Here is a 17244-nt window from a genome sequence, read left to right as displayed (position 1 = left end):
ATGATCTTGTGTGTGTGGAAACTTTTTATTTGTATAATATATAGCGTAAAATATTTTTTTGTTTTATATAAATCACTATCATATATCTTCCGATCTATAATATATATATAAATAAATAAATAAATAAATATATATATAATTATATATATATATATATATATATATATATATATATATATATATATATCAGCGTTAATAATTTTAAACAGAAATCTTATATATAAATATATATATATATATATAATTCTAATATATATATATTTATATATAAGATTTCTGTTTAAAATTATTAACGCGTTGATTTTTACTTTCTTTAAATATAAATGAGGCTTATAGTTTAAGATAATAAATATAGAAAAAAAAATTATTTTGATTACATATATTTACATGACATTTTTGTATATATGTATTTGTATTTTATATATATTATAAATCAAATCTAAAATATGTAAAGGTGATCTTAATCTAAAACTATACAAAAAATGTAAAAATTAAATTAATTAAACTAAAACTAAGAATATAGAAAAGTATTGCATTTTTGTGAGTCTATATCAATGTAAAGTTAAATTCTTAACATGTTATTGTAATACATTTTATTTCAATATATTTTCTTAAAAAGTTCCTTGAAAATTTAGGAAATGATTTAGAGAGTACTTTGCGTTAATCTAATAATTTTCTACTTATTCTTCGTTTGCAGAATAATGAAATCAAACTGATTTATCAAGTTGAGCGAAGAAACCGAATTCCGTAGATATTTTCAGAACTTTTTATTGCTCTATACAGATGTCGAGATGTTTTTACGAAGAAAAATATTATTAAAGAGTGAATCATTAGAAATTTTAAAACACGTCATGCGGCACAAAACAGTTTTCAGATATGCGCCTTTCCAATAAGGACTGATGAAGAGATTGAATCACGGTGGCCTCTCAGTTCAAAAAATTCAGTCAGTGATACGCTCTCCACCGCGGCGATAGCTTACGAATCACGCAGATATCAGCGAGCTTCGCGAAGCGCCAGATATCACATACATTCTGAGTGTTATTACATCACGAGAGTATAAAAATCACAAGTGATCAAGAAACTGCTGATTTTTTATATCAATCAATATCTGTTTTTTGAATGCAGTATTCTACTTCATCATCAATACTACTGTATTGCAAAATTTGAGTGATTATATTAGGAAGAAATAATTAAAAATATTAGTGATTATAAATATTAGATTTGACAACAAATAAATAAATATATATATATATATATATATATATATATATATATATATATATATACACTGTGTCTCGCAATTCCAGATATATACTGTGTTAAAAGATTAAGAAATATTGTATGTGTTCAATTAGTTGTACAATTATTAATAGCGCTCTCAAAAAATTGTGACACTGTGATTCTATAAGTACTGTGCGATTACATTCATCTTTGAAAAAAATACGAGAAGAATTTCTGCATCAAGTACGTGATCATTTGTAGCGTGGTGTCACTCTCCGATTTGCCTGCGTGACGACGCACACGTGTCAGCAGCCTGCGTACACATAGCTCTCGAGTTTATTATTTGTACAGAAGGCATTTCGAGTGCCGTTATAAGGAACGAGGTTCTCACTCAACTGCTGCGTAGATTCACCAATTCTCGATTACATTAATCATGGTCGCGGCAGATGACAAGATCGTACGCGCGTCGACGCGCGAAACAATCGAGCTGCACTTCCTGTCTTTTACCTACGGTATATACTTGATAATTAAACGATTTCTCAAATGGATATGGGATCCCAAAAAGTTCTTCATGCTGCAACAACGAGACCAGCCACCGCCGTGTCTAGTCGATAACAGCCTCGGCACGCATTCCTACGTGAAAATCAAGGTGGGAGAATGTTATAGATTTCTATAGATCATGCATATATAGTGTGACCGGATGTAAATAAATATTATATACAAGATATCAGTGCGCGAAATATTATTGATCTTTGATAATTTGCGATGGGACGATAGATTCAACATAGACATTTGAAATTTCTATGTCGATGTTCGTATTTTTAGCGCATTTCTAATCATTTTAAAATTGCGCCTCGATATATTACTAAAAATATCAAGTTTTGTTAATATAATCAAAGAGTTTGATGCAAAAACGAATCAGTTAATCGATCTAATAAGAGAAAAAAAGAAAGAGATTTACATCTTTTTAATTATTTTATTATTTATTTATCTTGAAAATTATAAACTTATTTCATTAATATTGCAATATTAAACTATTTTATTTTCAATTATTTATTAATATGACCCCAAGATATGTTGTTTCACCGTTTTAGTTCAGAAATTTGGAGTAATATTTAATTCTCATAATTGTGAATTGATATGAATTGATTGTGTCACTCTATTAGCCTCACCTTAAAATGTCAAATGCCACCAAGATGACACTCGAACGTTAAAGAATAACATGTTGCACAACGCACATAATGATAAATTCTTAGATTAATATGCAAATTTTTATTTCTTTTTCAACGTAATTCGTTATAAATTCTGATAATAATTATCGAAACAGATGTAAATGTGTGTGTATGTGGTTAGAAACATATAAACATGTACAGGAAAATAGTAGAGAAATTCAGTAAACATTATGTGCTATATATGTATATACAGCATATAAAATGATAATAATTGTTTTGTTATAACAGTAAGTTATCTGTGCTGTCATTGTGATAATGATTCACAGAGAAACTTCATAATATATTTTCGAACAAATTTCCTGCCAATTGTCCCATACTGTAAATTTCTTCGTAATAATTAGTGCTTATTAAACAATGAGCGCAATTCAATTACAAAGTATTGCGAGAGAAATCGGCTACAAGTTCATCGTCTGACTTTTTATCGGCAAATTTGAAAAATGCAACGATATCAAATTATTGTTTAGTCTAGAAAGCACAAATGCGCGGAGGATTCTGTCACAGGGGAAAATTATAAATCAAAAGGGAAAGCTATTTTTTGTTACGAAAGACTGATGTAATTTAATCATTTGTTGATACTATGTATATAATATGCTGTATCATCACAATTACGATATAATTATCGTATTCGCATTAAATCATGTATCGCGAAACACAATTTTGTAAAGTTCTCGCATTTATAAACTTTATTTGTTATTTTAAAAAATACGAGTGCACGTGTTTGTATGTGTATTATTTCTAAGCTTTAAAAACAGAATAACAATTTCCTGTTGGTTAATACATTTTTTTCTTATACATAGGGTGTTAAATTCCATTACGTAGAAGCGGGAGACAAAAGTAAACCGCTCGTATTATTATTGCATGGGTTCCCGGATTGCTGGTTATCTTGGAGAGAACAAATTCCATGTCTCGCAGAACACTACAGGTTTTATAATTTATACAAAATATTGTAATACATTATATAATACATTAATGTAAACATATATTATATTGTGATCAATTTTAATTGTTCTAGAGTAGTAGCTATAGATTTAAAGGGATTTGGCGATAGCGACAAACCGTTCAACAAACGATCTTATAAAGTCGAAATTTTAATAAATGAATTGAAGCAATTTGTGTTAACGTTCGGTGTGAAAACGTGTAGTATAATCGGTCATGATTTAGGAGGACTTTTGGGATGGTATATGGTCGCTTTACATGGAGAACTTGTTTATAAATTTATTGCTATTTCAAGCCCGCATCCCAATTTCTATTGGAACAGGATATCGGGAAATTCCGCGTTAGATGGAAAGTAAGTATTTCTTTAATTTTCATATTTATTGCGTCAAAATTTGTGTAAATGCTTTTATTAAAATGTTTTTTAAATATGTAAATTTATCGTATATATTTTAATAACAAATAACATGATTTTTCAGATGGATACATTTTAGCAGACTACCATTTCTGCCAGAGATAGATGCGCTTAAAGAAGATTTATCTATTATTAACGAGACATTTAAGCATCTTCAAATATCTCAGAATGGCACAGAGAAAAGTTATGTCGAGGCGTATAAATATGCCTTCAGCAGGAAAGGTAAAGTAATCTTGATTATTTAAAATTGATTTTTTCTGCGACACGCGTATCACTTTTTTCTGACATTTCTTTTTATATTAAAAAAAATTAATATAATGTTTTGTAGAGGATTGGACAGGACCGATCAATTATTATCGTAATCTTCCGTTTACAAGACTGAAAATAGATAATGGCGCACAAATTGATAGCAAGACGCTGCTAATAGTTGGAAATATGGATCCTTTTGTTACGATAGAGAGTATCATCCAAAGTGCCGAACATGTAGAAGTAGCTAGAGTTAAGATCATATCAGAGGCGCAACATTTTCCGCATCAAGAAAAACCGACCGCCGTAAATGAGGCGATTATTAAATTTCTGATAGGTGAGTCTTATGCATTTCACGCACTTCTCTTGCGTAAAGTTTTTCTTATATAAATAAATTATATTATTCGATGAACAATATAAAATCCTAATATCATATCTCGTACAATAAAAAAATAATATTTTAGGTACAACATGCAACTTACCACCTTCAAAAGTGGCTTCAAAGAGTCTTGTATACTCCTGGTTAGGATCTTTAAGTAATACTGTTAAATATGGCAATCATATGATTGACGCTATGCATAAACGAACTAACGATGTAGTAAATATTTTACCCAGCAAAGCACTTTATTTGGATCAAACAAGTTAGGTGGAAAGTGTTATCTGATATATCAAAGTCACATACTTAAATTTTGCAACTTATTCTGAAAAATCTAAAGAGATCCTATCTATGTGCGTCAATGCTGATAAATCAATTTCTTAAAAGGCTGATTTATGGTCCTATTTATTATTATTTCTTTTTTATATATAAATAAATTATTACAATGGGAATTGCAATTTTTGTGAATGATGAAGTTTCATGATATAAAAATTTCTATCACATTCACTCTTTTAATGTAAGCAATAATTTGACTTATTCTTATTTTCTATATATATTTTTTATAAGATAATATATAAATAACTAAGTATATAAATAAATAAAGAAGTATAAATAATTTAGCATAACCAGAATGAATTTTTTACAATTGCATATAATTATTACTTAGAAATAAAAATGCTAAGAAATAGCATTGTAAAATTACAAATAAAATTGGTAAAGTTTTGAATAATAAAAATAAAATATTTTTGAAATAATTTGATAGTAATTAATTAATATTACAATTATATATAATACATAACAATATTTTTCATTAAATTTCTAATGTAAATATAAGAATATATATTGATTAAATATTTCAACACTAAATATGTAAATAGATTTTGCTTTATATTCGAATCTCAAAAAATTGTATATTAATCGCGAGATATCGTCTTTATAATAATTTAGCATTAAAAAATAATATTGAGCAATTTTGTGAAGCAATGAATGTGTAATAAAATGCAATGTATATTATGAAAATATATAATTGTTACGTAAAATTTGGATTACACAAAAAAATATTCATATCATGTAATATCATATAATACATGTACGATATCAATATTAAATTATGTAAAAATGATCCCTCTCTCTCTTTAAATATAATTTCAGCTTTATAATATGTTTTAAAAATGTAATAAATTATCAATTTGTGACTTTTTGCATAGACATATGTTGCTAGATTAGATAGTTTGATGGCAGATATTATAAAAAATAGATCGAGTTACGGAACTGAATAACATTGTATATTATATTTCTATATATAATATTCGCATTATAGTTATAACAATAATTGTACAATTCAATGTATTTTTTATACAGAATTACGTTGATGTACTTGCTTTAGGTTTTTTCCTAAAAAATATAATATTTGCATATAAAAGAGTTGTATTAACAAAATTATTATATTAATGGAATTATATCTTATGCAATTCATACTTTCCGAAGTTTTCGCCATCTTCTATTGTTTCTGGTAATTCGCAGTTCATCGTTTCTGGTAAAAGTAAACAAAGTACTGCGCCAAGTATTGGTCCTATGGCGAATATTACCGGAGGTAACCAAGGTTGAATAGTTCCCTGTGAATTATTCCGTTTCTTTAATCTTCAGGAACATAAAACGATTCATTATTATTTGTAGATAAAATGTAACATCTAATCAATAATACAATTTCATTATAAATGCTATATGCATGTATATTAAATTAACCATTGTGGCAATGTACGGTGCGATTATACTGCCGATCCTGGCGGAAATACTTCCTAAGCCAACGCCAATATTTCTCACAACAGTCGGAAATACTTCACCGCTGTACAAGTATATCGTAGGAAAACTGATTGCCATACCCACAAGGCCTAGCGAGGCTAAAAATATCCGGGCAGTAGCATCGGTCAGCAGAGTTATTAAAAGTAAGCTAATACCGGATAAGATATGTCCTCCTATCAAGATTTTTAAACGGGAAACTCGTGATATTAGAAACAGAACTATCACAGTCCCAGGTAGTTCCATAGCAGCTGTAAAGCTTATAAATGTTTAATGAATATGTTAAATTTTTTATGTAATCATAGAATACTATCGAATTACCAGAAACTGCAACGTTGACAAATATATCGCCATCGAGGTGACCCATGTACTGCGCTAATCCGAAGAAACAGATACCGCAAACGAACCAGTTGAAGCTTACGCATATAGTCTTCATCCTCAGATTCGGAGTTCTAAATAAATGCATGATATTATATTTTTCCTTACTCTTCGTGATTCGAATTTCTGCTTGGCTTTCATGAGTTTCGAGAGCTAGTTTCACATTCTCCACCGGTATCTTGTTTCGTTCGGCAGCTTTCAACAAAATCCGTTCTGCTTGTCTCGGCTTGCCCATGGCTAATAACCATCTCGGTGATTCTGGAATAATCCTATTTTGCGAAACGTACCTTAATAACTAATTTGCCGAAATTAAAAAAATTAATTCTCTCCATTTTACTGAAAGCAATTCTTATTCTTGTTTATAACAGCACACACATAATTTATGTACATACCAGTAATACGTCAGTAAAAAAATTGATGGTATCGAGACAGCCATTTGAAAACGATACCATGTGCGTGTCAAGTAAGATATTAAGGGATTCATTAAGTGTCCAAGTAGAAACGGCACGTGGAACAGAACCGACATGATCGACCGCCATTCAATTCCAACAATCTCCATAACTGCGCAATTAATCAACTGATTAAATTTGTAAATTATTGTATCGTAACTTTATTGCGTTTAACTTACGTATAACAAAATCAACGAGCATCGTTCCACCAGTTGCTACGGCACATATGAATTTCAGTACTAAAAATAATTCGTACCATGGTGCGAATGCACTTGCAAATCCAGATACCGATTGCAACGCGAGCGCAATCATCAATGGTTTCTTTCGTCCAATTCTATATATGAATAAATACATCGATATTAATTAATATAATGTGAAAAAGTTTAGATATATTTGTGTGATATCAATACCTATAAAATTATAATCATTGACCATCAAATATGATTTTGAAAACATAAATACCTGTCGGCCATTACACTAAAAATTAAATTGCCAATAAGGATACCGAACATTGTGCAAGATTGTGCAAAATTTGCCAGTTGTTCTCTATCGCATACCAAATTCCACTGAAAATATTAAAATACAATTTAACAAATATTTATTAGTCGTTTCGGAATATTTTCATGCAATTAATTAATGAAACATTAATATTAGAAGAGAGAAAAAGAGAGAGTATCACCTTTAGCAATTATAACTTACTTGCGTTATAATGCTCTCTCGAAATATGTGCCTATCATATTTGAAATCTGTACACTTTTCCATAGTACCATTTCCGACATCAACTTCACATTTCATTGTCACGTCGTCAGGCGTCACTGATAATGGCGCAATGCATGTAAAATTGGGGGGCGGTGCAAGAAATACGATGGAAAGTTGATGCCAAGCTACCGGAAATTTGACAAGAGAGAGTGCCACTACAATCACGATGTGCCATGGGCCCATAGAACCCATGGCCTCTTGAATAGTGTCCAATGGTACGAGACCTGGAAAAGATTATACGTGTGATACTTGATGTATAAAAAAAAAATATTTAAAAATATACATGTACTTTATTACAAAGTTATTCATTAAAATATATAGTTTAAATTATTTTATACAAAACTATTTTATGCATTTGTCAATTTAAGATTGACTTTTTTATCATATTCATTCATTTATTACATCACTCAACAATAAGCAGGAGATACGCGAAACATTATGGATTAATAATGTTTCATTGTATCACATTCTAATCGATTGCTTGATTATGTTGGATTCTATTATAAATCGCAAGTTCCACAAACACCAAACTTGATAATAAAATGTAACATTTTTCTGCGATAATAATAATAATAAATCGATAATCCCGATTCTTAAATATTTCTCTTTTAATCAAAAGATTCAGATAGTTATTAAAAATTGCTGAAGAAACATTTAATATTAATGTTCTATTCTAGAAACATTAAATCTCACAAAATTTTTAATCAGACTATATTCTTCAAAAAATGCTGCAATTAAAAAATTGTGAGAAGCATTTGCAATAATTTGTTGAAAGATGTAACAGCGGATATATTATTATATATGCATGTTATATTTTTTAAGAAAGAAAGAGAGAGAGAAAGTGAAATTTATTATCATACTAATTGCTTATCGAACTAACAATCTAGCCTAATAATTTAATTCAAATTCCTCTTTATATTGCAGCCGAAATATATCAAATTAGGATAAAACTCTTTAAATTTTCTATTGCTGCACTCCATGTAAACAGTTACATCATCTCGAGTGTCAATGTTCGATGTATGATTCATTGTAATAAACTGCTATAAAACTCTTTGAATGTTCAAACTAGACTTATATTATCTAACACGACATAATTACAGATATCATTGTACTGCGCAAGGACAGTATATATGGCTACACGGGTGCATTCCCATATTGCAATAACGGTATATATCATAACATTGTGGTATATCAGACATCATAAAATGCAAGTAGATTGTAATAATAGCCGTTGCCTTGCACATGAAACTATAATAATGTATCAGCTTTTCGAAACCGCAAAAAAATTACTTAGATTAGTATTTCATAATTTGTAACATTATATAATTTAAAACTATTATATAATTATATTTTAATAAATATATATATATAATAAAAGTTTTTTATAAGAAATAATCTTTCTTAAAAAAGAGCGAATCTTTTGGATTGACCGAATTAACCGCGATCATATATATGAATAGAACATACTATTTATATTATTGTTATATTAGCGTGCTCAATAAATAGAATGTCTAATGCATATTTAGAATGAAAATAGCGTACAAAGAAAAGCGGTAAACTGCGCATGTGGACCCAAACGTTTCGGCCAGACTTTGAGATTTTATAGGAAATTTAATTCTAAACAAAAAGTTTTCTATAAACATAGATCGAAAAATGCTTCCTTAAAAAGTTAGCGTCCAAAAATCTGTGAAATCAGTTATTTACAAATATCAGGGAAAACTTGTGATTTTTAGCAAAAAGTATTGAAACAAAAGTTGTTGTAGAGAATTAAATTATCTTTCAAATGAGATTAAAATGATTGTAGTGCGTTCCAGGTTTTGAGATGTAAAGAAGTTTCAAATGTACAAAAAAGTTTTTTAGGCGCTAACTTTTTAAGGAATTTTTCGATCCATGTTTATCAAAAACTTTTTATTCAGAATTAAATTTCCTATAAAATCTCAAAATCTAGTTGGAACATTTAGGCCCATCCTGTATATATCATTTATTCTTTTATATTTTCAAATAAACTTTACAATACGTTCTTCATTCAAGAAAATTAACTGCTTATATATATATATATGTAAAATCTTAACATTATACATATACTAATTTTTCCTGAGATATTTCAACCTCGTTGTCGTAATTTTATTAAAGAAAATATATAAAATATATTGGCACTTATTTTCGCATTCCAAAAGAAATTCAAAATTAGAAATATGAATACAAAATCATTCATCGGGATCAAATTATTACAGAATATAACGATAAATACCAAAGTACATTCATAATAGAAAATTAAAATATATTATTATAAGAAATTAATTGATTTGATCATGAATCTTAAGACATGTAACTAAATTACTTAAGATCTGTATCTACTTAATATGTATTAAAACAGAATGATACTTTCATTATTAGCTCATTATTAATGTCAATACTTTCATTGAGTTTTGATAAAAGAAAGTCGGAACACCTCAAGCACAGTTGCCTGAATTTGGTACGTATCAAAAGAAATTGTCTGATCAATTTTAACACAATTTTGATTTAATTAATAATTTCTTTCGACGTATATTCGTATGATATAAAGATGTGAATCGTAATTTAATCTTCAAGAAAAATTTATCACATCTCCCCCCCTCTCTCTCTCTCTATCTTTCAATGCAAATAAGTGAGTTAACACACAAGGTAAGCAAAATACATATTATTCGTTCATGCATCACAGCTGTTTATATAATCAAAAATACAATAGTAAAAATCTACGTGATATATGCATAGACGCAAGTCTTGTATCTCTTACGAGGAAAATATTAAATTTTTAAATAATGAAAAAATATTTTTAATCTGTCTACAAAAATTTCGTTGCTGGATAATTTTAATCTAAGAATATGTGAATAAATTTTGATATATAAATATAAAAAAAAATGTTATTGCATTTTTTCAATTTTATTACTAATTTTATAATCAATTTTATTATTTGACACATTTTTTAACACATACTTATCCTCGTCAAGAAAAATTAATGATAATAAGCGCTCTCCTTATCTACGAATTAAAAAAATGTAAAACAATCCAAATGGCATTATAAATCAAGATATTCATTAATATTATTAATAATAAACATTATTGATATTGCTCTTCAATTCAAAACAGCATTAAGACAATAAAAATTGTAGATAAATATAACATTGATATCATTACCCATTTCGCCCCAATTTTTCTTAACATCACTTTGCATTCTCTCATCGATCTATTCTTTTCTTTTTAATATAAAAAATCACAATTATACGGACGATTATTTACTGTAAAGTATATAGAAATAAATATTTAACATGTAAAAATATAAGTGAGCGATTTATGTGATAACTTTTCTTATTGCATAAAATTAAGAGATTATTTGTAGCAAAAACGACTGATAATAAAATATTCTATCTTGATAATAATCAAAAATACGTTTAAATCTATAATTAAAATATATAGAAAAAATATACCATATGTTATATATTTAAAAAATAATACGTGATATTACGATATCGTGCAATAATTTGTCGCATTATAATTGGTTGCTCATCTGAAAGCACTTAATCAACTATTATGGATATGAAAGATTACGTATATTTTTTGCGTCAGATGATACACAAGTTCGATACGGTTGACATTACATATATTAAGAAAAAGCAATTAGGTGTAACGATACTTTAATTTTTATGTAAAGGAGAAATCTATTTCAAGAAATACAAACATATACTCTTTCAATTCAGATTACGTTTGCCCATAAATTCATACAAAATTTGTAATAAAATGTTTCCTAAATTAAAATAAGAACACTGGTCACAGGTAAAGAGCGCATCTTATTACGCGCAATAAAAAAGAGAAAAAACAGAATACAAAGGAAATAGTCAATTGCATAGATTTCTTGTCACTGCGAATTACATGTGAAATTAGGAATGCAATCAACGGAGGCGCGTATTTGTCTCTTCACGACATATACTATGAAAACTAATAGTTGCACGGGCACGTATAACATATAGCGATGATGCAATTCGGAATACGTTTGTCACGCATACATCAATCGTTTTAATGTATATTTAGCGCGCTCGCACTCCGATCAAATTTCGAAAATGAATAATTTATACAGATTTGCATCAGCCAAATCGACTTACCTTTCATCGTTTTGGCCGATCGCTATACACTTATACAGCAGTCCTCTTCGTCGACTGCAAATTTATTTTCAGGACACAAAGTGACACGGTTCCCGCCGCTGTAAATTTTACCGTGTCGAGTGCACAAGAGACCAAAGTGAACTAAAAACAGATCTTTAAGTTTTGCCACCGTTCTGCTTTATCGACGCGAAAGGTAAGACGGTTAATTATAAGATCAAAGACATTCGAGACATGAACTTAATCTGATCATTATCTATTTATCGCACATGAATAAACTTCTTTTGATTTAAGAGATAGCTTATCTGATCCTCTTAAAGAGAAATTTTTGCAATATACATTTATTATACTTAGAAGTAACGGAGAACTCTCTCGAGTATAGTCTTAGCATTGATACAATGCACCATTTTACAATTTTTATAAGTAAAATAACACATAATATAAATACGACAATATAAAACAAAAAAGACATAAGACGTTTTTATAATTGATATTGTTTAATATCAAAAAATTTTAAAAATGTTGATAATTAATAAAAATTAATATATATGTATTGATTTTAAAATTCTGCATAAAGAGTGTCCATTGGATTCCTCTACATATATTTTACAAAAATTTTTTGTTGTTTCTTCGGAGAAATTTTGTAGACTAGATATATACAAGAATGTGAGAAATAATGTGAAAAATAAATATAAGTCTGGTATTTTCAGACTTTGTTTTATTGTTTTAAGAATCCAATGAATCTCTCTTATTCTCATTAAATTGCCAAAATTTGTGATTAGTTACAAGAGTTAGAAGAATGCTGCCAAGAAAATAAAAGTTTACTTGTCGAATGCGAATTGGCTGAGTTTGCTGCTCAGAGATCGTTTTGCTTCATTACTGTGTTCATTGTCTGGACTCGATAATTTCCGTTTCTTATTGAGTTCTGAAGATTCAACCGCGTTATCCGCATTATTCGATTTCGATGTCGCCTCTTTGTATCGTGCCAAACCAATTTTCGTTAATTCAACGACATTTACTTCAGGAAATTCTTCCTGTAGATCTTTTCTATATTTGGCATACCAAGTAACGAATGACTCTTTCCTAGATTCAGTCTTTGATTTCGGTTTAATAGGCAGAGTTTTAGCAGGTTTCTGGGGTTTTTCTGGTAAACTGTTCAAACCAGCTAAACCTATTATATAATATAATAAAATGAGTAAATATTTTTAATAGAAAGAGCAAAAATGTCTTAGAATTCAAAATGTCAATATTATTACCTTTTGGTGATAAAGACGAATTTCCAGCTTTTAAAAATGGATTCACTCTTTTTAATGTTTGACTCATGGCTAGTGGCTTGATCTCTATTTCGGGTTTTTTAATAGATGGTAAAAGCACTTCATTGTCCTCTTGATTATTAATACTAGAATCACCATTGCTTATAAAATCATCTTGGTGATTTTCCATCTCTTCTTCTTCTTTTGAATCCTTAGAATCAGATTTTGCATCAGCAATCGTTTCCAATTTCTTTGCCAATGCTGCTTTAGACACACGCAAAGCATACCGTATAGCCAAATCTATCACTTTTGTTGACGCAATTTGTTCGCAAATATCCACTGCGCGATATTCCAAATTGCTCCTGCAAGCAAGCTGATTGCAAAAAAAAAAAAAAAAAATATCAGTAAAAATAAGAATAAAAGCAAGACTATATTTTCGATTAAAAATATTAGAGTAGAAATGAACTACACCACACTACTGCTTAATAATTACTTACTGCTATTAGAGTTAATAGTGCTTCAGCTTCATCTGATGGATTGCTTCCTATCTCCCACAATTTACGTTCTTCTTTAGTTTTTTCAGATTCTGGTTCACAAAGAGGTGCAGAAAAAGATACCTCGGTGATTATCGGCAGTGGAATTGTTGGTGGATAATAACTACCTTTGCAGAGAATACACCGCATATTTCGTTCTCGTTCACTCACTCCAATTACGAAATAATGATCTGCTTTACCCTTATCCTAAAGCAGAATCTTTAGTTATATAAATTGTATTGAGAAACTCATTTACGATATGCATTACCTGTATATTTGTATCACAAAGCACTCTCCATTGACAAGATCTCTTATTGTATATTCTGATAATATCATCGGAATCTATTACAACGGGAGAATGAGCATCTGATAGTCCCAACCACATGAGATCCGATGTTGGCGAAAGTGGAACTGTTAATGTTTGACTGCGCAAATGTGCTCCCTGTATTTGTATCCACAATAGATTTATATTCTGGTCACCTGCCGGACCTTTTTTTTATCAAACAAGAAAGAAGATATTTACAATTAGCTATCAATTTCTTGTTATGTCAACTAAATAAAAGCTTCTTACCAATTCCAGCATGATAAGCTACTAAAAGACGATTTCCCAAGCCATTCATTGCAACTACAGGTCCAGGCAAAGCTAAAATTTCACGTTGTGTTCCTCCTATCATAAATATTCTTAAATTTCTTCTAGATGTTGCTACCGCAACAAAATTATCACCAGCTGCTAGACATTCGCTTTCTTCCCCTTCTGGTAGATCCAAAAACCATTCTTTATTTCCAGAACCCCAACCTAATGTATACAAGAAAACAACAAAATTTATTAAATATTATTTATTTGATAAATATTTTCATTTCTCAAGTATTTTATCATTTATATCATATATATAATAAGTTAGTGCAAACCTTGCAAAACTATCACAACAATTTTACTAGGGCCATTATCAGAAGCTGGGCAGCTTAAAGCAAGTGCTTGAGTAGAGAGAGCAGCTATAGAATGCCGTAAATAATTATTTATATGCATACTACGATGAACTGCAGTATCATGAAATTCCACCTCGATGCTAGAGTTTTCCTCATCCTCCGATGTAAAACATCTAACCATTCCCACATCATTCCACATCTATAAATGCCACATAAAAACTAAATCTAACTCTGTAAATTGCTATAATAGTATACATAAAATAGAAACATTATTATTATATTGTACCATGAAATACGATAATAAATGAGAAGGTGTTGATCCTGGTTGAAAAGGTGATTGCAATTTTACATTGGGCATAAAAGCTTTAGTATTGTATGGAAGTTTTTCAGAGCTTGCATCAGAATGGCTTTTTTGATCATCTTCTAGATTGACAGAAGCCTTAATATTGTTCAAAGATATCACATTTTCTCCATCATCATCATCATCATTGCCCAATAAAGCAAGATCATTTTCCATTGCATCTTCATTTTTTTCTGAATCTATTGCCTTATTCTCAAGTTTATTAGAACTTATCTAAAAAATTATTATCCTGAATGTATTAACAAAATTTTAAGATATATACATATACATATATACATATATACATATGAATATATTATCTTACCACATCGACACATCCCAGTTTTCCCAATGCATCACAGAATGCAATTTCATTGGGATGGTCTATGTGCCATACTAATGCAGTGATTTTAGTATCTTGTTCATGTTCGAGATATCCAATCACTTCTTTAATTTCTATATTCCAAACAATTATCTCTCCATATAGCGAACTAGCAGCAATGCGTGTACCACATTCAGAGAATTTGCAAATGCTAAGTTCCTGCATGAAAACAAGGAAACAATAATCCATTTTCAATTATTAAGAAAGAAAAAAAGAAGCACTGAATCAACAACTTACAGTCTTTAAGGTAGAACATTTCAATCTATACAATTCCTTCCAGGATAATCTCTCAACTATAACTACATCTTTGTTAGACGGATATGCCAGACAACTACCATCCGTACATTTAAAAGAAGGTGTGCAATATGATTTAGCGGTAAAAAAAGAATTACATTTTGGTACAATATTATTCCAAACATGTATAGTTCGCTTTTCCTTAATATTCCATATTCGAATAGATCCATCTGCACTAGAGGATGCCTAAAAGTATCAATTTTACATAAATGATTTAAAATTTTTTTTTACCATTTTTACCAAAATATCAAAAAATAATATTTACCACAAATTCTTCCTTTGGATCTAGAGACAAGCCTAAAATAGGTGCAGTATGGCCCTCTAATTCTATACTGTCTGATGTATTAACATTTGTCACATGTATTCGCATATCACTTTAAAAGAAGTTTTCCATTAAATATTACATGTATAATAATAAACAAAGAATTTTTTTTGTATTACATACCAGGCACCAGATACTATCAAATTACTATCTTTTGCTGTTGCTAATGCTGAGACTGGTGCTGAAAATCTAGTAACTATTCCTTCCTTTTCCAAATCAGGATAAGTAAGTATTTGTACTGTATTATTGTCATTTCCCACAAAAATTTTACCATCCTAAAAATGAAAAACTTGTTAGAAATAAAGGTACTTATTGATTTCTGTTAAAAAAAGTTACAATAAAATATATTTTACAAAGTATTCTTAGAGTTATTAAAGTATTAATAATTTCAATTATTGCTATTTGACAATTTTTGTAATTACTTTTGAAATAGCAGTAATTGCTTGTTCCGAGATGCAACTAGTAGCTGGATCATCATCCATTAAATTTAACCAGGATCTAACATCCCCATCGCATCCACAAGTAATAAGACCTCTCCTACAATTGCAGACATATAATTATCATTAATAATAATTCTGACAAATTATATATATATATATATATATATATATATATATATATACATGCATAAATAATAAACATATACAGTGTCACTTACTTTTCACCTGAATAATAGCAAACATCAGTGTGCCCTTCTTGATGAGCATATCGCATGGGTTTCCTTATCAAAGGCATCTTTGCCAAAATTCAAATAATAAAATATCAAAATATTTGTTTCAATTTTTTATCAACCTGTATAAAATTAACTTTAAACTGTTTATTTATATATTTTGTTACATTATATAAAATGCTAAATACAAATGCAAGTGTTTAGCTTATGTGCATAATAACCATAAAATATGTAAACTATTATTATACACAATCATACCCGTTTATTAATTGTGTAATGTTATCCACTTCTCATTTTTAGCAGAGACAAGTAGATAGCACAGAGAAAAATTTTTAGTATAATCTATACGTTTATGGTTATAATTATACGCGCCATTTTATTACACTTTCCTTTCACTTCAAGTACAAGGAATGTAAATAAAAAGTGTAGAGATAGGATAAATAAATATATTTTTTTTTACATAAATCAAACACTAAAGAAAACTAGAAAATATATAAATCTCAAAAAAAAAAATATTTGCTTTTTTATATAACTATTAATTTCAGAAATTTTTTAGATAATTATTTCATATATCGTGA

General features: G+C 29.0%; 3 protein-coding genes across 5 annotated transcripts; 1 reads left to right on the top strand and 2 right to left on the bottom strand.

The window, feature by feature from the left end:
* The first annotated feature begins 934 nt into the window (after nt 1-934).
* Nucleotides 935-4881, top strand: LOC126848162 (epoxide hydrolase 4-like). Its single transcript, XM_050588817.1, has 7 exons — nt 935-1151; nt 1308-1870; nt 3251-3375; nt 3466-3741; nt 3866-4023; nt 4130-4384; nt 4512-4881. Exons 2-7 carry the CDS (start codon nt 1655-1657, stop codon nt 4691-4693), a joined length of 1212 nt encoding a protein of 403 aa, XP_050444774.1. The 5' UTR covers nt 935-1151; nt 1308-1654; the 3' UTR covers nt 4694-4881.
* Nucleotides 4882-5687: 806 nt separating this feature from the next.
* On the bottom strand, nt 5688-12088 carry LOC126848148 (organic cation transporter protein-like). Of its 3 annotated transcripts, none has more exons than XM_050588779.1 (10): nt 11949-12088; nt 10987-11087; nt 7750-8033; nt 7513-7616; nt 7230-7384; nt 6994-7162; nt 6545-6870; nt 6170-6474; nt 5903-6039; nt 5688-5818 (listed from the first exon to the last, which is right to left on the bottom strand). In XM_050588779.1, the coding sequence occupies exons 2-10, from the start codon at nt 11021-11023 to the stop codon at nt 5788-5790; spliced, it is 1548 nt and encodes a 515-aa protein (XP_050444736.1). In that variant the 5' UTR covers nt 11024-11087; nt 11949-12088; the 3' UTR covers nt 5688-5787. The 3 variants fall into 3 exon arrangements, with proteins under 3 accessions (XP_050444736.1, XP_050444737.1, XP_050444738.1); XM_050588780.1 differs by having other exon boundaries at nt 10987-11045; nt 11949-12083; XM_050588781.1 differs by lacking the exon at nt 10987-11087 and having other exon boundaries at nt 11949-12085.
* On the bottom strand, nt 11949-17050 carry LOC126848127 (WD repeat and HMG-box DNA-binding protein 1). The gene is made up of 14 exons (XM_050588741.1): nt 16655-17050; nt 16419-16533; nt 16120-16271; nt 15940-16048; nt 15618-15860; nt 15324-15539; nt 14945-15232; nt 14641-14857; nt 14303-14527; nt 14000-14220; nt 13696-13938; nt 13202-13571; nt 12771-13116; nt 11949-12089 (listed from the first exon to the last, which is right to left on the bottom strand). Exons 1-14 carry the CDS (start codon nt 16729-16731, stop codon nt 12056-12058), a joined length of 2856 nt encoding a protein of 951 aa, XP_050444698.1. The 5' UTR covers nt 16732-17050; the 3' UTR covers nt 11949-12055.
* Nucleotides 17051-17244: the final 194 nt, after the last annotated feature.

This window comes from Cataglyphis hispanica, chromosome 3 (assembly GCF_021464435.1).
Source record: "Cataglyphis hispanica isolate Lineage 1 chromosome 3, ULB_Chis1_1.0, whole genome shotgun sequence".
NCBI classification, from domain to species: Eukaryota; Metazoa; Arthropoda; class Insecta; order Hymenoptera; family Formicidae; genus Cataglyphis; species Cataglyphis hispanica.
The sequence above is the reverse complement of the archived record's forward strand: the minus strand, read 5'-3'. Positions and strand labels throughout refer to the sequence as shown.

Bases quoted from the DNA above. Each gene is read 5' to 3' on its own strand.
- LOC126848162 (XM_050588817.1), top strand. From the start codon at position 1,655: ATGGTCGCGGCAGATGACAAGATCGTACGCGCGTCGACGCGCGAAACA. The intron at 1,871-3,250 runs GTGGGAGAATGT...TCTTATACATAG, and splicing joins ATTCCTACGTGAAAATCAAG to GGTGTTAAATTCCATTACGT. The intron at 4,024-4,129 runs GTAAAGTAATCT...AATGTTTTGTAG, and splicing joins ATATGCCTTCAGCAGGAAAG to AGGATTGGACAGGACCGATC.
- LOC126848148 (XM_050588779.1), bottom strand. From the start codon at position 11,023: ATGCAAAGTGATGTTAAGAAAAATTGGGGCGAAATGG. The intron at 7,385-7,512 runs GTATTTATGTTT...ATTCATATATAG, and splicing joins TTTAGTGTAATGGCCGACAG to AATTGGACGAAAGAAACCAT. The intron at 6,040-6,169 runs GTTAATTTAATA...AATAATTCACAG, and splicing joins CACCGTACATTGCCACAATG to GGAACTATTCAACCTTGGTT.
- LOC126848127 (XM_050588741.1), bottom strand. From the start codon at position 16,731: ATGCCTTTGATAAGGAAACCCATGCGATATGCTCATCAAGAAGGGCAC. The intron at 16,534-16,654 runs GTAAGTGACACT...CTGCAATTGTAG, and splicing joins TGCTATTATTCAGGTGAAAA to GAGAGGTCTTATTACTTGTG. The intron at 13,117-13,201 runs GTAATAATATTG...ATTATATAATAG, and splicing joins TTCGTCTTTATCACCAAAAG to GTTTAGCTGGTTTGAACAGT.